Consider the following 22,803-nt stretch of genomic DNA (forward strand, 5'->3'; position numbering starts at 1 on the left):
ATGCAGTTAGTGTGCTGAATCTCCTATTGAAAGGAACTCTCTCCAAAGGTCTGCATAGCTAAGTAAACCTGCTTTGTTAAATGTTATTTATAAGTGACATTTGAACTGTATTGGGTTGCTTAAATGGACTTAGTAAAATGTATAGATAGCAAGTTTAAGAACTGTTTAACTGATCATTGTAAAGCTATTTCTTTGATGTTAATTTGGTGTTTAAATTAAAGTTTGTTTTAATGTTCCCGTACCAACCTCCCCGAACAGGCGCCAGAATGTGGCGACTAGTGGCTTTTCACAGTAACTTCATTTGAAGCCTACTTGTGACAATAAGCGATTTTCATTTCATGTAAAAGAGGCCCATCGCTCAAGGTGATCACTCTTGGGGTGAAGTATTCTTTCCTCAGTTTCACAAATTGTTTGAGGTTCTTAGTCTGGTAACCTCGGAGGCTACTTTCAAACAAGAATCTTCACAATAGAAAGTATCTACACACAATCGCCAGTAAAGATCAAAACACTCCCACAATGCAATTAAGTCACAGAGTTTATTTAAATATTCTTCAACATGAAGCTTCTGTATACAAACTTTTAATAGCTGTTTACAACAGACGCACAGGCCTACGATGTGAAGCCCTGCTTTAAAAATCGAATCTAAGCTAATGTGAATAAATGCTAATACTCGGTATTCTGAATCATCCAATTACAGCTTCCGGTTGGAAGTGACACCAAATTCATTATCCTGAATGCAGAGGCTTTCTAAAAATGGTTTATTACTTTATAAATGACACCATTTGATCTCTTAAAGATGCAGAAGTAGATTTATGATTCAGAGCACAAGCGCAGACCTAGGTTACTAATACTGTACAACAGCTCGACATTCTGGAATAGCTTATATTAAAAAAAAAAACACAATCTGCCTCATGACTGCAAACTCCTAAAGCACACCCATGTACAAAATATACAAAAGCATTAAGATATAAAAGTTCTAAAGATGCAAGATCACCTCCTCAGCATTGCACAGAATCCAACTATTGGCGATCTTGAATAAGTGCTACATCACAAATCAGAGCAAGCATCAAACCAAATACTTGAAATAGTTATGCTCTTTTAAAACACTGGCTCACTGCATCAGCCAGGGATGTGCAGCAATTGATGCTTTGCTTCGGTCTCCATAATCATAAAGCAGTTCCTCGCCCTTTGCGATGTCCCGAGATGCAACAAGAATAAGGTGTGGCTTCCCACCAACATTGTGTAACTTAGTCTGACAGTTCCCGTTCTTGCTGTGGTTGATTAGACGACCAAGGCGTGTGGTTTCCTTCGTTGCATCCACACTAAAAACATTTAAACATATAACATTTAGAAAAAAATTCCCCAAAAGATGATAAACATTAGGATAATACAGAACAGCAGCTGCATAGAATCAAGCCATTCAGCCCAATTGGTTTATGTTGATGCACAGACCTTCTCACCCTATACCCACCTCATCAGCATATTCTTCTAGGCCCCTCTTAAATGCATCTATAGGGGCAGCATGGTTAGCACTGCTGCCTATGGCACTGAAGAGCCAGGTTCGATCCCGGCTCTGGGTCACTGTCTGTGTGGAGTTTGCACATTCTCCCAGTACCCGTGTGGGTTTCACCTGCACAACCCAAAGGTGTGCAGGTTCGGTGGATTGACCATTTCATTGGAAAAAAAAATTGGGCACTTGGATGCGGTCACAGTGACTGCTGATGTGGACGGTTTAGAAGGTCCATCTTGGTTCTCTCGGATTTGGTCCAGTTTGTCTTTTTAAAAGAGCCGGTGCAGACTCGATGGGCTGAATGGCCTCCTTCTGCACTGTAAATTCTATGAAATCTCTGAAAACATTAGACCTTTAAAGACCTCACCCCTTAGAGCTTCCCCAGAGCCCCATGCCCATACATGCCACTTCATGATCCTTCACCCACTCCCAACAGTTCTTCAAACCCTTGGACAACCCATACCCCCAAACCAGCCACATGCTAACTTGGTGGCAACTCATTCCCCCCACTTACCACCCTCCATGCCAACTCATCCAGTATCCATCATGGAGCAGACCACCCTCCATGCCAACTCATCCAGTATCCATCATGGAGCAGACCTTAGGAGTCATGCTGAGATTCTTTTTTGATTTTTTAATAAATTTAGATTACCCAATTATTTTTTCCAATTAAGGGGCAATTTAGCATGGCCAATCCACCTACACGGGCAGCATGGTAGCATTGTGGATAGCACCAGGGTCCCAGGTTCGATTCCGGCTTGGGTCACTGTCTGTGCGGAGTCTGTACATCCTCCCCGTGTGTGCGTGGGTTTCCTCCGGGTGCTCTGGTTTCCTCCCACAGTACAAAGATGTGCAGGTTAGGTGGATTGGCCATGATAAATTGCCCTATGTCCAAAAAGTGCCCTTAGTGTTGGGTAGGGTTGTTGGGTTATGGGGATAGGGTGGAGGTGTTGACCTTGGGTGGGGTGCTCTTCCCAAGAGCCGGTGCAGACTCGATGGGCCGAATGGCCTCCTTCTGCACTGTAAATTTTATGATATCTATGACGACTACTCTGCACATTTTTGGGCTGTGGTGGCGAAACCCATGCAAACACGGGGAGAATGTGCAAACTCCACACAAACAGTGACCCAGAGCCGGGATCGAACCTGGGACCTCAGCGCCATGAGGCAGCTGTGCTAACCACTAGGCCACCATGCTGCCCTAGGAGCCATGCTGAGATGAAAGTAAAATATTTATTACAGACTTCACCATATAAAGAAACCTTCCATTTACAAAAGTCGATTCAATAGATACAAATCCCCTCAAGTACTTAATCCTTTATACAAATCTGTACTCATAACCCCACATCAATGAGTTATCTTTTAATAACCTTTAACCTGAAAATGAAAGAATGAGTTTACAACCCATCCCCCATTGTGACAATGACACAAGTTATGGAAAGCAACCAAGCAGCAATAATAATAGCACTTAGGGGTATGTTAACAACAGATATTGAGACCAAACTCAACTCACAGATAAAAGCCAACAGCCTTTTTTTTTTAATTAAAAGGGATGGCCATTTAAATTAATTGACAACTTGGTAGTTTAAACTTAAGCCACCCTTCAAGAGTATATACAAATCTCCTTAAAGATTTGTAACTCCCACATGGCAGGACAAAACTATTACTCCAGTGAAAATGGGGTCTGCTTGAACTCAGCGCTGAATTAAAATATCCTTGCTGCATTCAGGTTTCCCCACACGTGGGAGTTATGGTGAGACTCCATTTCCCTACCTTCCCAAACCCCTGCCAGAAATGGGGAGAGAATGTGGAGTGTGCACATTCTCCCAGCATCTTCGTGGGTCTCAACTCCACAACCTCAGGTTAGGTGCACTGGCCACACTAAATTGCCACCCAATTGAAAAGATAATTGGGTAAATTAACAAAACAACAACTAGAAACAATGCTGATGGCGAATTCAGCAAGTGTGGCGTAACAAGAGGGAAGGAAAACAGGCCACCAAATAGACAGAGGACTCACCAGTACGTTTTACTGAGGTGTTGAAAGTAGTACATGTAGCAGCCAGCGGAGGGATCCTGTGCGTACTTAGTCTCTCGACTCTTGGCATCTGTAAACTCAATGAGGTCGCCACTGTATTCCACCACAAACTCTCCACGTTGAAAAGGTTTTGTGGCCATCACCCCACGACCTTTCCCATCAATAATACCAACCTGAGAGAATGAAGGCAACAGTTAGAAGACGGTTTGTCCAATAAGGGTGTTGACTCACCACTGGTGAAGCTACCACCGGTATTTTAGCCTCAATTTCAGTAGATAATACTTCACACACGACACAGGCAAATATAAATACAGTTGCTTGCATGTGAACATATGAATTAGGGTTAGGCCACTCGGCCCCTCAAACCAGTTCTGCCACTCAATATGATGGCTGATTGGATTGTAACCTCAACCCCACAATCCTGCCGACCCTCATAGGCTGAGAATCGATGGACCAGAGGAAGTAAAAAAAAAACGAATAGGAAAAGGAGAGATCATGAACAGACACTGGCAGCTAACAAGAAAAAGGAATCCCAAGGTATTCTACAAGCATATAAATAATAAAAGAAAGGTGGCAAAAGAAAGAGTAGGACCGATTAGGAAAAGGGGACTGGCACATGGGCGCAGGAGGTATTAGTACAGGTTGAATATCCCTTATTCTAAAAGCTTGGGGCCGAGTGTGTGTCAGATTCCGGAATTTTTTGAATACCAAACTGCAAAGACCCTCGGACACGGTTTGGAGTCACCAATCAGTGCTGGGGGGCGGGGCAGGCTTCCCTCCCGACAGGGAATCAGGTACTGGGCTCAAATCCTTTTGTACCGTCAATGGGAAGGATACACACGCGTGTTCAGCCACAGGAACGGGACACAGTTGATACGGAGGACTTGGGAGTTGTAAAATGTCGCATAACTCGCGGATCTCGGGTGAGCACCATGTTATTTTTTTACTAGAAACAGGATTTCAACGCTCAAAATGTGCAGATTTCAGACCTTTTTGAATTTCGAATAAGGGATACTCAACTTGTACTTTGTGGCTTCGCCAAGCAGAACCAGGACTACTTGCACCCAATTAAAGAGGCAATTGTGCGGCTGGGACTTAGATTGGATGCCCAGGATCGGGCGATCCCGAAAGTAGAGTAGGCGCTGGCTGACCGAGGAACATCAAACAGCAGTGGAGTTGGTGGTGGGGATGCTGAGAGACCAGCAGAAAAGGTTCTTGGAGAAGGTGGAGGACCGAGAGAACAGGTCCCGCCGGCAGAGCATGAGAATCGCTGGGCTCCCGGAGGGATCCGAAGGAGCAGACGCTGGGGCATACATAGCGCCATGTTCAAGAAGCTGCTGGGGGATGGGGCATTCCCCCGACCCTTGGAGGTGGACAGGGCTCACAGAGCGCTCGGGAGGAAGCCGCGAATGGGAGACCCCCCTCCCCGAGGGCAATGGTGGCAAAATTCCACAGGTATTTGGATAAGGAGCGTATTTTACAGTGGACCATGCAGTCACGGAGCTGTAAATGGAACAACAGTATCCTGCGGATCTATCAGGACCCGAGTGTGGAGGTGGCCAGGAGAAGAGCGGGGTTTAACCAGATCAGGTCGACCCTTTTCAAGAAAAAGGTGAAGTTCGAGCTGTTGTATCCAGCCCGCCTCTGGGTCACATACGAGGAGCAGCATTTCTATTTCGAGTCGCCTGAGGAAGTGCTGGACTTCGCGAAAAGGAAAGGCCGGGGCATTGAGTATAAGAATTGGCAAGTCATGTTGCAGCTGTATAGAACCTTAGTTAGGCCACACTTGGAGTATAGTGTTCAATTCTGGTCGCCACACTACCAGAAGGATGTGGAGGCTTTAAAGAGGGCGCAGAAGAGATTTACCAGAATGTTGCCTGGTATGGAGGGCATTAGCTATGAGGAACGGTTGAATAAACTCGGTTTGTTCTCACTGGAACGAAGGAGGTTGAGGGGAGACCTGATAGAGGTCTACAAAATTATGAGGGGCATAGACAGAATGGATAGTCAGAGGCTTTTCCCCAGGGTAGAGGGGTCAATTACTAGGGGGCATAGGTTTAAGGTGAGAGGGGCAAGGTTTAGAGTAGATGTACGAGGCAAGTTTTTTTTTTTTTTTTACGCAGAGGGTAATGGGTGCCAGGAACTCGCTGCCGGAGGAGGTGGTGGAAGCAGGGACGATAGTGACATTTAAGGGGCATCTTGACAAATACATGAATAGGATGGGAATAGAGGGATACGGACCCAGGAAGTGTAGAAGATTGTAGTTTAGTCAGGCAGCATGGTTGGCACGGGCTTGGAGGGCCGAAGGGCCTGTTCCTGTGCTGTACATTTCTTTGTTCTTTGTTGACTGGTGTCGGACTGAGAACTCTGATGCAACATTTATGTTTTTAAAAAGTTTCTTGTTTTTCATTTTGCGGATGTTATTTGTCATAACTTCTGTATTGATCTGGGGCCAGTTGCAGAGCTGAGTGAGTTACAGTTTGCATTTGCATTGTTGGGGGATGGAGGTGTGTTTGTTCAGATGCTGGATCTTTTCTTTGTTCAACTTGGGTGGTTTTTTTCCCTGTCGGGCAATTGTGTTGGGATTGTTTTTCATTTGAATATGTATGTACGAGCGGGAGGAGGAAACAATAGGTGGGAGAATGTCTGGCACCAGGGACGAGGGCCACCAAGCTAGCTGGGCAGGCTAGCTCACGGAAGCGTAGTGGGGGGTAAGCAGGTGTTAGGCTTATCAAGGGGGTTGATTTATTTTGTGCTGTTACTGGGGGGGCGGGGGAAAAGAGGGAGGAATGTTCTGCTGATGAGGGAGGGACAGAGAGGAGGTCGGGGGCAGAGGCTGCCTGGGGGCGGGCCGGTAGAGGCGTGGGACACGGGCTGGTGACTGGCCCAAGAGAGGGGATGACTGATCGGCGAAGGGGGGGGGGGGGGGGGAGAATGAGCCCCCCCCCCCCCCCCCACTAGACTGATCATCTGGAATGTAAGAGGGCTCAATGGGCCAGTCAAGAGGGCACACGTATTCATGCATTGGAGAGGACTGAAGGTGGACGTGGTAATGCTCCAGGAGACACACCTTAGAGTGGCTGACCAGATTAGATTAAGGAAAGGTTGGGTCGGACAGGTTTTTCAACTCGGGACTGGACTCGAAGACTAGAGGGGTCGCGATCCTGATCAACAAGCGAGTGGCGAGGCGGGGAGAACAGTTTTGGATGTGGGAGGCCGGTACATTATGGTCAGTAGGAAATTGGAGGGTGTGCAGGTGGTACTAGTAAAGGTGTATGCGTCAAACTGGGATAATGTGGAGTTTATAAAGAGGATGCTGGGGAAGATACCAGACTTGGATTCACATAAGCTGCTCATGGGAGGAGACTTCAAGACAGTTACTGACCTTGGTTTAGACCAGTCAAGCTCAAAAACGGGCAGGGTGCCAGCAATGGCTAAGGAGCTAAAAGGGTTCATGGAGCAGATGGGGGGGGGGGGGGGCCCATGGAGATTTGGGCAACAGAAACACGTGCATAAAGTGCACTCCCGGATTGATTTCTTTATTCCGAGCAGGGCTCTACTGACGGGGGTGGTGGACACGGGGTACTTGCCGATCACAATCTCAGACCATGCCCTGCACTGGGTTGACCTACAGGTTAGTAAAGACAGTAATCAGCACCCGCACTGGAGGCTAGGCGTGGGACTTTTAGCAGACAAGGTGGTGTGTGGGCGGTTGAGGAAATGTATTCAGAACTACCTGGAGGTCAATGACACGGGGGAAATTTCAGCAGCGGTGGTCTGGGAGGCATTGAAAGCGGTGGTTAGAGGGGAGCTGATCTCGATACGGGCCCACAGGGCAGTGACGGACTGACTGGTAAAGGAGATACCACAGGTCGACAGGAGGTATGCGGAGAACCCAGAGGCAGGGCTTTTAAGGGAACGGCGGAGGCTACAGGCAGAGTTTGGCTTGTTAACCACAGGAAGGGCGGTAGAGCAGCTGAGAAATGCGAGGAGGCGATTTAGGAGCATGGAGAGAAGGCCAGCAGAATGCTTGCACAGCAGCTTAGAAAGAGAGAGGCAGCCAGGGAGTTAGGGAAAGTAAAGGATGGAGACGAGAACCTGGTGGGAGACTCAGCAGGGGTGAACAAGGCGTTTAAGGAGTTTTATAGTAGGCTGTATGGGTCGGAACTCCCACCTGGGCCGGAGGGAATGAGGCACTTCCTAGGGGAGCTGGTAGAAGGGCCCCGATCGGGATCGAAGAAATGGCGGAGGAGCTGAAGGCCATGCAGTCAGGTAAAGCCCCGGGGCCGGATGGGTACCCCGTGGAGTTCTATAAAAAGGTTCTCTGGGATATTGGGGCTGCTGTTGATTGGGACATTCAATGATGCAAGGGAGAGAGGGGTGCTTCCCCCAATGATGTCAAGGATGTCACACCCCTGTGTGGGTCCTACAGGCCGATATCCCTATTTAATGTGGACACCAAACTGCTGGCCAAAATTTTGTCCTCTCGGATTAAAGACTGCGTTCCGGACATGATTGGGGAGGACCAGACTGGGTTCGTTAAGGGGAGGCAGTTGGTGGCCAATGTAAGAAGGTTGCCAAATGCGATCACGATGTCCCCAGAAGATAGGGAGGTGGAGGTAGTGGTCGCAATGGACGCAGAGAAGGCTTCTGATCGAGTAGAATGGGAATATCTGTCGGAGGTACTGGGACGGTTTGGATTTGGGCGGGGCTTTATTGACTGGGTCAGGTTGCTGTATCAGGCTCCTGTGGCGAGCGTATGGACGAATAGGATATCGGACTATTTTAGGCTACATCGGAGGACGAGACGGATGCCTCCTCTCCCCGCTGTTGTTCGCGTTAGCTATAGAGCCGTTGGCAATTGCACGAAGAGCCTCAAGGGGCTGGTCCGGGGGGGGGGGGGGGGAAAGAGAGAGAGGAGGCCACAAGAGTCTAGCTTTATGCAGACAACCTGCTCCTGCATGTATCGGACCCAGTAGAGGGGATAGAGGAAACCATGAGGATTCTGGGGGAATTTGGACGGTTTTCGGGGTACAAACTAAATATGGGGAAAAGCGAGATGATTGCGATCCAGGCAAGGGGACAGGAGAGGTGGCTGGGAGAACTGCCGTTTAGAGTGGTAGGCATTTAGGTATCTAGGCATCCAAGTGACGTGGGAATGGGAACGGTTGCACAAACTTAATTTGGCCCGACTAGTCGAACAAATGAAGGACGATTTCCGAAGGTGGGAAGCAGTCCCGTTGTCACTAGCTGGGAGGGTGCAGACGGTGAAGATGACGGTCCTTCTGAGATTCCAGTTTGAGTTCCAGTGTCTCCCCATCTTTATTCCGCAGTCCTTTTTTAAACGGTGAATAAAGTTATCAATGGCTTTATAGGCCGGGCAAGACCCCGCTTGAGCGAGCCGAGGAGAGGGCGGGCTGGCGCTGCCAAACTTCAGTAACTATTATTGGGCGGCGAATATAGCCATGATTAGAAAGTGGGTGGTGGTGGGAGGGTTGGCATGGGAATGTATGGAGGCGGCCTCATGCAAGGGCCGGCTTGGGGTCGTTGATAATGGCACCCCTGCCATTCCCCGCCAGCACAGTACTCCACCAGCCCCGTGGTGGTGGCGGCCCTGAGAGTCTGGGGGCAATGGAGGAAGCATGTGGGAGCATCGGTCTGGTCTCCAATTTGTAATAATCACCGGTTTGCCCCGGGAAGGATGGGGGGGGGGGGGGTTTCGGAGATGGGAGAGGGCAGGAACTTGAGGGAGCTGGAGGAGAAATTTGGATTGGCGAGGGGAAACAAATTCAGGTACTTGCAGGTATGGGACTTCCTACATAGGCGTATCTCAACCTTCCCGCTCCTACGACCAAGGGGGATACAGGATAGAACATGTTGCGCCGACCTGTGAAACCAATCTAAAGCCCATCCACACTATTCCATTATCATCCATATGTTTATCCAATGACTATTTAAACGCCCTTAATGTTGGCAAGTCCACTACTGTTGCAGGCAGGGCATTCCACGCCCTTACTACTCTGAGTAAGAACCTACCTTTGACATCTGTCCTATATCTATCTCCCCTCAATTTAAAGCTATGTCCCCTCGTGCTAGTCATCACCATCCGACGAAAAAGGCTCTCACCCGATCCAATCCTCTGATCATCTTGTATGCCTCAATTAAGTCACCTCTGAACCTTCTTCTCTCTAACAAAAACAGCCTCAAGTCCCTCAGCCTTTCCTCATAAGATCTTCCCTCCATACCAGGCAACATCCTGGTAAATCTACTCTGCACCCTTTCCAATGCTTCCGCATCCTTCCTATAATGCGGCGACCAGAACGCAATACTCCAAAATGCGGCCGCACCAGAGTTTTGTACAGCTGCAACATGACCTCATGGCTCCGAAACTCAATCCCTCTACTAATAAAAGCTAACACACCGTACGCCTTCTTAACAACCCTCTCAACCGGAGTGGCAACTTTCAGGGATCTATGTATGAGATCTCTCTGCTCATCCACACTGCCAGGAATCTTACCATTAGCCCAGTACTCTGTATTCCTGTTACTCCTTCCAAAATGAATCACCTCACTTTTCTGCATTAAACTCCATTTGCCACTTCTCAACCCAGTTCTGCAGCTTATCTATGTCCCTCTGTAACCTGCAACATCCTTCTGCACTGTCCACAACTCCACCGACTTTAGTGTCATCGGCAAATTTACTCACCTATCCTCCTACGCCCTCCTCCAGGTCATTTATAAAAATGACAAACAGCAGTGGCCCCAAACCAGATCCTTGTGGTACACCACTTGTAACTGAACTCCAGGCTGAACATTTCCCATCAACCACCACCCTCTGTCTTCTTACAGCTAGTCAATTTCTGATCCAAACCGCTAAATCACCCTCAATCCCATGCCTCCGTATTTTCTGCAATAGCCTATCGTGGGGAACCTTATCAAACACTTTACTGAAATCCATACACACCACATGAACTGCTTTACCCTCATCCACCTGTTTGGTCACCTTCTCCCTTCACAAAACCGTGTTGACTATCCCATATCAAATTATTCCTTTCTAGATGATTATAAATCCCATCTCTTATAATCCTTTCCAAGACTTTGCCCACAACAGAAGTAAGGCTCACTGGTCTATAGTTACCAGGGTTGTCTCTACTCCCCTTCTTGAACACGGGGACAACATTTGCTATCCTCCAATCTTCTGGCACTATTCCTGTGGACAATGACGACATAAAGATCAAAACCAAAGGCTCTGCAATCTCCTCCTTAGCTTCCCAGAGAATCCAAGGATAAATCCCATCCGGCCCAGGGGACTTATTTATTTTCACACTTTCCAGAATTGCTAACACCTCCTCCTCATGAACGTCAATCCCGTTTAGTCTTGTAGCCTGTATCTCAGTATTCTCCTCGACAACATTGTCTTTTTCCTGTGTGAATACGGACGAAAAATATTCATTTAGCGCCTCTCCTATCTCCTCGGACTCCACGCACAACTTCCCACTATTGTCCTTGACTGGCCCTACCCTAGTCATTCTTTTATTCCTGACATACCTATAGAAAGCTTTAGGGTTTTCCTTGATCCTACCTGCCAAGGACTTCGCATGTCCCTTCCTGGCTCCTCTTAGCTCTCTCTTTAGGTCCTTCCTAGCTACAGTCTAACTCTCAAGCACCCTAACTGAATCTTCACGTCTCATCTTTACACAAGCCTCCTCCTTCCTCTTGACAAGTGATTCAACTACTTTAGTAAACCACGGTTCCCTCGCTCGACCACTTCCTCCCTGCCTGACAGGTACATACTTATCAAGGACACGCAGTAGCTGTCCTTGAACAAGCTCCACATTTCAATTGTGCCCATCCCCTGCAGTTTCCTTCCCCATCCTATGCACCCCAAGTCTTGCCTAATCGCATCATGATTGCCTTTCCCCCAGCTATTACTCTTGCCCTGCGGTATATATCAATTCCTTTCCATCGCTAAAGTAAACATAACCAAATTGTGGTCACTATCACCAAAGTGCTCACCTACCTCCAAATCTAACACCTGGCCTGGTTCATTACCCAGTACCAAATCCAATGTGGCATCGCCTCTTGTTGACATAGCTACATACGGTGTCAGGAAATCCTCCTGCACACATTGGACAAAAACTGACCCATCTAAAGTACTCAAACTATAGCTTTTCCAGTCAATATTTGGAAAGTTAAAGTTCCCCCATAACAACTACCCTGTTACTTTCGTTCCCATCCAGAATCATCTTTGCAATCCTTTCCTCTACATCTCTGGAACTTTTCGGAGGCCTATAGAAAACTCCCAACAGGGTGACCTCTCCTTTCCTGTTTCTAACCTCAGCCCATACTACCTCAGTAGACGAGTCCTCATCAAACGTCCTTTCTGCCACCGTAATACTGTCCTTGACTAACAATGCCACACCTCCCCCTCTTTTACCACCTTCCGAGCTCACTGAAACATCTAAACCCCGGAACCTGCAACAACCATTCCTGTCCCTGCTCTATCCATATCTCCGAAATGGCCACAACATCGAAGTCCCAGGTACCAACCCATGCCGCAAGTTCACCCACCTTATTCCGGATGCTCCTGGCATTGAAGACACACTTTAAACCACCTTCCTGCCTGCCGGTACACTCCTGCAACTTTAAAACCTTACTCATGACCTCACTACTCTCAACCTCCTGTATACTGGAGCTACAATTCAGGTTCCCAAGCCCCTGCTGAACTAGTTTAAACCCTCTCGAAGAGCATTAGCAAATTTTCCCCTCAGGATATTGGTACCCCTCTGGTTCAGGTGTAGACCATCCCATTTGTAGAGGTCCCACCTGCCCCAGAATGAGCCCCAATTATCCAGGTATCTGAATCCCTCCCTCCTGCACCATCCCTGTATACCACCATTGATAGGGTAGTTTCCAGAGAGTGTGGGAGATGGTTCGATACTAGCCCCAGGTCACAGTGTGTGGAGTTTCCACATTCTCCCTGTGTCCACATGGGTGTGGAGTTTCCACATTCTCCCTGTGTCAACATGGGTCTCGCCCCACAACCCAAAAGATGTGCAGGTGGCCACGCTAAACTGCCCCTTAACTGGAAAAAAATATTTTAAAAATAAATAAATAAATAAAGGAAGAAACTCTAGACATGGTACAGGAATAAATATAGAGACAAGTCATTGAAGATGGCAGGGCATGTTGAGAGAGCAGTTAATAAAGCATACAGTATTTTAGGATGTATTAATAGGAGTATTGAGTGCAAGAGTAAGTAGGTCATGTTGACCTTGTACAAGACACTAGTTTAATCTCATCTGGAGACGGTGTCCAGTTCTGGGATCCATACCCTAGGAAAGATGTGACGGCATTGGAGATGGTAGAGGGGAAATTCACAAGAATGACTCCAGGAATAAAAGAACTGTAACAACGAGGATAGATTGGAGGGGGTCGGTCTGTTCCCTTTGGAGAAAAGGCGGCTGAGAGGAGACTTGATGGAGGTATTCAAAGTCCTGAGGGATACGGACAGGATAAATAGCAAATTAATGTTCCCACTCAAGAGCATGAAGAACACAGATTCAAAATAATTGGTAAAAGTAGAAGTGGTGTGAGGAAACATTTTCTTCACCCAGAGGGTGGTTGAGAGTCTGGAAGAAACTTCCTGATGGTGGTAGAGGGAGAAAGAGGGGAAAAAAAAAGGGAGTGGGAGCGGAGGAGAGAAAGATTGATCTCCTAAATCATGCGTGCCCCAGAATGCCAATTTAGTACAGGTCCAAATCCACTATGCACTGGATTATTGGTCAAGTTACTTCTCACATCATAACCGTACAGTTCATAGATGGCAACATCCTACAAGCCTGGGCTGGCTTTGAAGCCACGTCTTAGTGAAGTCACTGCACCACCCAGACCAGCTAACCTTTCAGATCACACTTTCCGTATTTCAATGGTACCTTCATTCCTTCTTCCATCCCACTGTGAATCAGATCATCGATTATTTTCCTTTCTTCGGACTAGAAGAAAAACAGATCAAGTTGATGGGTCTTTGGAATTTCCAATGCCATTATGGAGCAATAGACGCAAACCACTCTGACTCCCAGAAAAATAAGGCAGTACAGGGAGAAACTCAGGTGACTAGGTTAAGGCTTGACTCCGTGTTATACAAAGAGTTGTTATTCACAATATACCTTCAGCTGCCCTTCGCACTTCCTGCAACTCCTGCGAACAGGATAATAATCAGTGACCTTACGATTCCGGCCTGCTGAGTTTTTCACACTGATGGGAGATGGGAAAAAAGAAAGAACTTGCTTAGAAAGGGCAAAACAATCAATCAGAAGCTGCACATACACATTGCAGGATCAAAACCAGAAAGAGTGAAAACACATCAATGGGTTACTTCCCCACCCCATGGCCCAGCTAAGTTAAACATGCCAGCAAGGAGATCCCACCCAGGTGCTTCAAACATTTGAAGGTGGAGAATTTAGAATTCCAATCCCTCATTGTTCAGTTCACATGACCCTGAGCACAGAGGCTCTTTTGTGTCCCTGACTCGAGAGAGCGGGTGAGGGACAACCCACCCGGTGTGGCGAGGGACAACCTGCAGCCCAGAGGCACCTGATCCATCATAAACATGAGTTGACAGAAATACAGAATTACACAGCATAAGACCATTCACCCATTGTGCATATGCTAGTCCTTTGATAGGTGTGTCCAATTAATCCCACTTCCCTGCTAATGTTTCCTTTTTTGAAAAAAAAAGTATTTATCCTATTCTCTTGAAAATGATTGAATCTGCATCCACCACCCGTTCAGGCAGCACGTGCCAGAGTAAAAGAGATTCTCTCCATGTTCCATTATTATTTTAAATCCTTGTCCTGTGATTACCATCATTGGAAACAGTTTCTTCTTTCCTACGCTATTGAAAGGAGAGGTGAAAGCCTTTGGCAGAACAGGGTAAGCTCAATGCAGATGATGAGCAAAGTGTTTAACCTACCTTCTGTGTTTCGGAGACTTCCCTTTACCTTTCCGCTGAGCAGATTTTGCGTTTGTTTTTGTGCCATTCTTGCCCACAGAAAGCAGAGCAGGAGACCCGACCTTTCTGACAGTCTCACAGGTGGTGTGAGTGATGGTTGCTGTCGTCTCGGATCCTTCCTCAATGACGACATTTCTTTCACTGTTCAGCTCCTTGCTGGACTTGGTGGAACTGTCAGCACACACACAACCTTTTGGCTCATCTGCAGGTATAACAGATCTGAAAATTAAAAGCCTAAATTATTTAAAAAAGAATCAATTCAAAATCAGCCATTCTGCTCACAGAGTAAGCAGCCTATGTTTCTGTCTCTATGGAATGACGATAATCACATCTCTCATCGAGACCAGAACCAAAACGGGAAATAAAAAGACTAAACTAACAATAAGGGAATTGAAAAGGAGAATTTAGCAGGACTGAGTTAAGAACTGGGTGTGGAACTAATTGGATAGTTCTTCCAAGGAGCCAACACAGGCATTGTGGCTGATTGTTCTATAAAATTAATATTTTTTGAACTGGTTAATGGTTTCAACGGTTGGAAATGGAATTACACAAGTAGTTTCAATTGTTATTCAAAGGCTACCTCGAGCCCCTCCCCTCCCCCAGACCAGGCTGTGCCAGGAGTCATTGCTCCACTCATTTCTACATCACAGACTAGTGGAGTAGAAACATAGAAAGCAAAAGAGCAGGAGGAGGCCAATCGAGCCTGCACCACAATTTAATATCAGGGCTGATCATTCAAATTCAGTATCCCACACCCACTTTCTCTCCATATCCCTCGATCCCTTTAGCCTCGAGGGCCATGTCCAGCTCCCTCTTGAATATAATATCCAACGAACTGGCCCGAGCAGCTTTCTGTGGCAGAGAATTCCACAAGCTCACAACTCTCTGAGAGAAGTTCTTCCTCATCTCAATCCTGAAAGGCTGACCCCTTATTCTCAGGCTGTGAGCCCTAGTTCTTCACGCCCCCAACATGGGGAACATTCTTCCCGCATCTAGTCTGTCCAATCCCATCAGGATTTTATATGTTTCTATGAGATTCCCTCTCATTCTTCTAAACTCCAGTGAGTACAAACCCAGTCGATCCAGTCTTTCTTCATATGTCAGTCCTGCCATCCCGGGAATTAGCCTGGTGAACCTTCACTGGACACCCTCAATGCAAGGATGTCCTTCCTCAAACTAGGAGACCAAAACTGCACAAGATGTGGCCTCACCAAGGCCCTGTATAACTGCAGCAAGACATCCCTACTCCTATACTCAAGTCCTCTCGTTATGAAGGCCAGAATGTCATTAGCTTTCCTCACCGCCTGCTGTACCTGCACGCCAACCTTCAGAGACTGTTCCACCATCACACCCAGGTCTCATTGCACTTCCTTTTCCTAAACTGCCACCATTCAGATAATAATCTGCCTTCCTGTTTTTGCACCAAAGTGGATAACCTCACATTTAGCCACAATATATTGCATTTGTCAAGTATTTTCCCACTCAGCCAGCCTGTCCAAGTCACCCTGCAGCCTCCTCACAGCACACACTGCCATCCAGCTTAGTGTCATGTGCAAATTTGGCAATATTGTATGCAATTCCTTCATCCAAATCATTAATGTATATTTTGAACAGCTGGGGTCCCAGCACTGAACCCTGCGGTACCCCACTAGTCACTGTCTACCACTCGAACCCGTTTATTCCCAGTCTCTGCTTCCTGTCTGCCAACCAGTTCTCTATCCACGTCAATATATCACCCCCAATATCATCAGCTTCAATTTCTCCCCCCCTCCCAAGTCTCACTCCCACAACCCAAAGATGTGCAGGGTAGGTGGACTGGCCACGCTAAATTGCCCCTTAATTTGGAAGAAAATGAATTGGGTACTTTAAATTTATATTTTTAAAAAAGAGATGCTGCTGAGCACTTTGTTCAAGGCACTGCTATAATGTAATTGGAATAGATTTATTTATATTGGTAGATATCAGGCAGTCACCATGTGGGTGTTTGCACAGGGTACAGTTTTTGCCTGCTGTAAGCCATTCAACTCAAAATAAACCAGCTAACAGTTACATGGCATCTACACACTGCCACGGAGTATTCTGGCCTTAAGGATTACCTGGATGCCAATGTACAATGTTTTTTCTGTAATTATATAGCATATATGCAATTCTTACCCTACGAAGCAACACTGGGTTTGATGTCCTGCACCAACCATTCTAGTGATACACTAAGTAAAAATAGAGGCCTTCTGAAACAACTGCGTTTGCTTCTGAAACAACTGCGTTTGCTTGCTTTACAGAAATGCTCCTGAAACATCTGCAGCTGTTAACCTCGCATACCTCCTTCCTCTTTCTGCATTTCACGTTTTACAGTACATTTGACTTGGAACTTCATTTGTTTATTTGAAGCAGAGTTTTCATCTTGCAATGGGGCACGAAGAGCAGGGTTTTTTTCAGAGCTCCAACGATGATGAACCTTTGATTTTACATGGACAGTCTCCTGGTGGAACATAGGCATTGTTTAGGAAGAAAGAAAGAACATATTCATACAGCACATTGCGTCCACAGATGTCCCAAAGTGTTTCACGGCTAATGAATTGCATCTTAAATGTTTTAAATCTAACAGAATTTTCATGCAAGATCTTCGAAACAGCATGATGATAAATGCCCAGTTAGACCAAAGTGAGCATCTCAATCAATTAGATATATTAGACAGTCAGCAACAACTGGCATTGCTGTTACTGCAGTAGGGTGCCATTAGCTAGGGCATTCCACTTTAAAAACATCCCACATTTTAAAATTAATTTATTTTAACAAGCATTCTATATATATATATATATATATATATTACTTTAACCAGGACCTGAGCATTGATGGCTGGACCAGCAATTATTGCCCGACTCCAACTGCCGCATTTGAGAGCCAACCACATTGCTGTGGGTCTGGAGTCATATGGAGGCCTGACCAGGTCAGGGTGGCAGATTCTTTCCTAAAGTGAACCAGATGAGCCACAACAATATGGTTTCATGGTCATCGTTAGGCTTTTAATTACAGATTTTTATTGAACTTGTTTAATCTGTCCTGCGATTTGAACCTGGGTCCCTAGATTTTGCAATGGTTCTCTGGATTACTAGCCCAGTGACAGTACCACCACATCACTGCCTCCCCTAAATTTTTCTGCGAGCAGCTCAACAGATCATTAAGTACATGGGAAGAAAAGGAAATAAAAGGAAATACATAATGGGGCAACTCAAGGTACACAATGTAACTACATAAACACCGGCATTGGGCGAAGCATACAGGGTGTAGTGTTAATGAGGTCATCCATAAGAGGGTCATTTAGGAGTCTGGTACCAGCGGGGAAGCGGTTTTGTTTTAAATCAAAGTTATTTCAATATAAAACATTGAGCAATATTTTCAATTTACTTCTGAAGCACAAAGTTAACAAAAAGACAATTTTAAAAAAAATTATTCTTGGGATGTGGGTGTCACTGGCTGGGTCAGCATTTGTTGCCCATCCCTAATTGCCGCCTGAACTGAGTGGCTTGCTCGGCCATTTCAGAGGTGGAACAATTAAGAGTCACATATTCGGCCAAACCAAGTAAGGGCGACTAATGTCCTTCAGGGAAGGAAATCTGTGAGCAAGTACAAAGCTAAATTAAATTTTAGGTATCAAGTAACATCTATGAGCTCTGAACAAACACTCTAGACCAATAACCTAGCTGAGTGTTTAGAGTAACACTATCAACACTAAACTGCAATACTAAATATTTTCCCTGTGGTCAGTGGAACTGGGTTTATCTCAGTGGAAAGCCAGCATGCATATTGGAGCTTCTGCGTTTAAAAAACCTCCATGCAAAGAATCCCAAATATATCCCAACTTCACAACTGGGAGGATAGCAATTTATCAGTTCAAATTACGGATTTATTTTTTTCAATGAAAAATGTGGCCTTTGTAAACTGAACAAATGTCAAGTATCAAACCAAAAATTTACCACAACAGTTCATTAAAATACAAATGCATAACTTCACTGGGAAAAATGGAAAACATTACAGATATTGCAAGCCGACTCTGTGCTGTGACATGCAAGCCAAGCCTCCACTTACTGTTAAGAAAACTGGCATTTCCCCATTGGCCAAACTAGCGCAAGTGAGCAGATAGTTTTGTTTCTACTTTTTGTTGGAAAGGGCAGATGGAGATGCACAACAGATTGATTTCCAAGGTTGACTAGATGGATTTCAAGCCACATGTACAACATTTATGTTTATTGAAGCTGTTTACTGGTGCACCTTTTTCAGATTATATTCCAAAACTCCATCCATAAATAACTACAGTGCGAAGTCTTACAACACCAGGTTAAAGTCCAACAGGTTTGTTTCGATGTCACTAGCTTTCGTAGCGCTGCTCCTTCCTCAGGTGAATGAAGAGGTATGTTCCAGAAACACATAGACAAATTCAAAGATGCCAAACAATGCTTGGAATGCGACCATTCCAAGCATTATAAAATACAGGGAAATCTATTGTCAACTTGTCAGACTACACCCTTCAACCAGACGAAATCGAAGTCCTCAGCAGAGGGCTCAATTTCTGCACCACCACCAAAATGGACCCCATCAGTCTCGCGGCAGACACGGAGGAATTCATCAGGCGAATGAGGCTCCGGGAATTCTTCCACAGACCCCAAGAGGCCAACAGCAAACCCAAGCAGACTATCAATGAACCGGAAGAGCAGACAGAGAGAGATCGGTGGTGCGGCAACCAAAGAGGAAAGAGTCGAATTGGACCCCTCCGGAAGGCCGCTGCCTTAGACTCGACATGTATGCTCAAGCAGTCAGGAGTCACGTCAATGCCAGATTCATCAGTCGCATTCACAAGACAGCCCCGAACATCACCCAAGCACAACGCAATGCCATCCGCGCTCTCAAGACCAACCGCAGCATCGTCATCAAACCAGCAGACAAAGGAGGGGCCACTGTCGTACTGAACAGAACGGACTACTGCAAAGAAGTATACCGACAACTGAACAACCAAGAACACTACAGACAGTTACCCCCAGATCCGACCAAGGAACACATCCGCCAACTGAACAGACTGATCAAGACCTTGGATCCAGATCTTCAGAGCACCCTACATGCTCTCATCCCACGCACTCCCCGCATTGGAGATCTCTACTGCCTCCCAAAAATACATAAGGCCAACACACCAGGCCGCCCTATCGTTTCAGGCAATGGGACCTTGTGTGAGAACCTCTCTGGCTACATCGAGGGCATCTTGAAACCCATCGTACAAGGTACGCCCAGCTTCTGTCGCGACACGACGGACTTCCTACAGAAACTCAGCGCCCATGGACCAGTTGAACCAGGAACATTCCTCGTCACAATGGATATCTCGGCACTCTACACCAGCATCCCCCATGACGACGGCATTGCTGCCTCAGTACTCAACACCGTGGGTAGTGGAAATACCACTTTCTGCAATTTAGCCATGATTGTTTTTTGTTCTAAAAGTTACAAAGCCAGTGTGTGTAGTGGACAGCCCTTAATCCATCTCATTGCTTGCTCCAAAAAACAATTCAAATTGAATCCAATTCACGGTGTCCACGAGACAGGCATATGAAGCTTTTTTAAAAAAAAAATCTATGGTACCCAATTCATTTTCCAATTAAGGGGCAATTTAGCATGGCCAATCCACCTACCCTGCACATCTTTGGGTTGTGGGGGCGAAACCCACGCAAACACGGAGTATGTGCAAACTCCACACGGACAGTGACCCAGAGACGGGATCGAACCAGAGACCTCAGCGCCTTGAGGAAGCAGTGCTAACCACTTCTCTATCATGCTGCCCTCAGACATGCAAATCTGACAAGAAAAGGCATTGCACCTCATCTTGGGCTTGATCTTAGCCAAAAGGCTGGGAAATCACTGAACTGGGACGTCACCTGAACTTGGGGAGTGAGGGGTGAAGATGCAGCATATTTAGGTTCCTCCGAGGAAGGGGCGAAGGCAGTGGATGCAGAATGTTCCCCCTTCCCCAGGACAGTCAGAGCTCCCCCCCCCCCTGCCCCCGGATCAGTTTCTCGGTTCACCCCAACCCTCAGGGATCCTCTCCTCCCCCCCCCCCCCCCCCAAGGATTGGTTTCTCGGTTCCCCCCAACCATCAGGGATCGGCTTCTCGGTCCCCCCCAACCCGCAGGGATCCTCGCTCTCGCTCTTCCCCCCCCCCCCCAAAGGATCGGTTTCTCGGTTCCTATCACCCCCCCCCCCCCAGATCGGTTTCTCGGTTCCCCCCAACCCTCAGGGATCGGTTTCTGGGTTCCTCTCCTCGCCCCCACCCCACCAGATCGGTTTCTCGGTTCCCCCCCAACCCTCAGGGATCCTCTCCCCGCCCCCCCCCCCCCCCCGATCAGTTTCTCGGTTCCCCCCAACCCTCAGGGATCCTCTCTCTCCCCCCTCCCCGATCAGTTTCTCGGTTCCCCCCAACCCTCAGGAATCCTCTCCCCCCCCCCCCCCCCCCCCGGATCAGTTTCTCGGTTCCCCCCAACCCTCAGGGATCCTCTCTCTCTCTCCCCCCCCCCCCCCGATCAGTTTCTCGGTTCCCCCCAACCCTCAGGGATCCTCTCTTTCCCCCCCCCCCCCCCCCCGGATCGGTTTGTCGGTTCCCCCCAACCCTCAGGGATCGGTTTCTGGGTTCCTCACCTCCCCCCCCTCCGGATCGGTTTCTCGGTTCCCCCCCAACCCTCAGGGATCCTCTCCCCGCCCCCCCGATCAGTTTCTCGGTTCCCCCCAACCCTCAGGGATCCTCTCCGCCCCCCCCCCCCGATCAGTTTCTCGGTTCCCCCCAACCCTCAGGGATCCTCTCCCCCCCCCCCCGATCAGTTTCTCGGTTCCCCCCAACCCTCAGGGATCCTCTCTCCCCCCCCCCCATATCAGTTTCTCGGTTCCCCCCAACTCTCAGGGATACTCTTCCCTTCCCTTCCCCCCCCCCACGGATCAGTTTCTCGGTCCCCCCCCCCAGATCGGTTTCTCGGTTCCCCCCAACCCTCGGGGATCCTCTCTCCCCCCCCCGATCAGTTTCTCGGTTCCCCCCAACCCGCAGGGATCCTCTTTCCCCCCCTCCCTCCTCCTCCCCCTCCAAGGATCGGTTTCTCGGTTCCCCCAACCCCCCGGGACCGGTTTCTCGGTTCCCCCCAACCCTCAGGAATCGGTTTCTCGGTTCCCCCCCAACCCTCAGGGACCCTCTCTCTCTCTCCCCCCCCCCCCCCCCGGATCGGTTTCTCGGTACCCCCACCCCACACCTACCTCGCTCATGGCGAGCAGCTGGTTCTCCTTGGCGGCCAGGGCCTTGCCACCTCCGCTCTTCCCCGCCCTGCGAGCCACAGCCTTGGTTTTTCCTGAAGGATTAAAACATGATGAGAGATCGGGGGTTCCGGAGGGGGCCGGGGAGCTAGCAGCACGGCCGCTCCGCCATCTTAACCAATACCGTAATCACCCGAAACGGCGGCCGGGCCCCCGCCGCAGCGCCGCCCGCGGCCACCAGGGGCGCCGCTCACACACTGACCGCATCAACCCCATATTCCACCAAAATAACCAACAGGAATGCAAACTGTACCCATTTCACTGCAAACACACTGACTGATAGGAGCAGAGAGTGAGGAGCTGGCCGCGGGTTCGGAGCTGCAGCGTCTCGCGCCTCTTCCGGAATTTAAAGCCCAGCTTCACGCGCCAACCCAGCTTTGCTATGGGTCCGCGCAGCCCGCCTCTGATTGGACGGAGCGCGCGCGCGTCTCCCGCCGCCACACCGCATCCTCGATGGCCATTGGACAGGCCGGCCGTCAATCAGCTTCAGGCCCCGCCCCCGCGAACACGCACTTCCGACCAGCAGGTGAGGATGACTGCCGTGCGTTTTGAATAGCGCGCTGGCTTCCCATTGGCCGCGCTGACGTCAAGGCGGGCGGCGATTGGCCACGGGGAGGGCGCGCGGTCACGGGGAGGGCGCGCGGTCACGTGACCGGGAATTGGCGCCGGTGAATTGGGGGAAGAGAAAAAAACCGACGTAAATTCGACAAAATTATGCCCCATCTTCGAACTTGTTTACGGGTCTGTCTGATTGCGGCGAGGCGGCGCGCGGGTGTGAGGCGGCGGGGGCGCGCTGCGCGCTCCGCAGCCCCAGCCGGCGGTTGGCCGGGGGTCACGTGATGGAGGATGGCGGCGCGCGGGTGTGAGGCGGCGGGGGCGCGCGGGGGCCTGGTGTGAGGCGGCGCGCG

General features: G+C 48.3%; 1 protein-coding gene across 3 annotated transcripts; it reads right to left on the bottom strand.

Moving 5' to 3' along the window:
* Positions 1–522: 522 nt before the first annotated feature.
* On the bottom strand, positions 523–22,299 carry kmt5aa (lysine methyltransferase 5Aa). 3 transcript variants are annotated; one of them, XM_072513948.1, is made up of 8 exons: positions 22,149–22,299; positions 21,839–21,930; positions 16,880–17,039; positions 14,522–14,762; positions 13,716–13,803; positions 13,482–13,541; positions 3,530–3,720; positions 523–1,322 (listed from the first exon to the last, which is right to left on the bottom strand). In XM_072513948.1, exons 1-8 carry the CDS (start codon positions 22,150–22,152, stop codon positions 1,112–1,114), a joined length of 1,047 nt encoding a protein of 348 aa, XP_072370049.1. In that variant the 5' UTR covers positions 22,153–22,299; the 3' UTR covers positions 523–1,111. The 3 variants fall into 3 exon arrangements, with proteins under 3 accessions (XP_072370049.1, XP_072370220.1, XP_072370136.1); XM_072514119.1 differs by lacking the exon at positions 21,839–21,930 and having other exon boundaries at positions 22,149–22,262; XM_072514035.1 differs by lacking the exons at positions 16,880–17,039; positions 21,839–21,930; positions 22,149–22,299 and adding an exon at positions 16,715–16,850 and having other exon boundaries at positions 14,522–14,779.
* Positions 22,300–22,803: the final 504 nt, after the last annotated feature.

This window comes from Scyliorhinus torazame, chromosome 1 (assembly GCF_047496885.1).
Source record: "Scyliorhinus torazame isolate Kashiwa2021f chromosome 1, sScyTor2.1, whole genome shotgun sequence".
Lineage (NCBI taxonomy): Eukaryota > Metazoa > Chordata > Chondrichthyes > Carcharhiniformes > Scyliorhinidae > Scyliorhinus > Scyliorhinus torazame.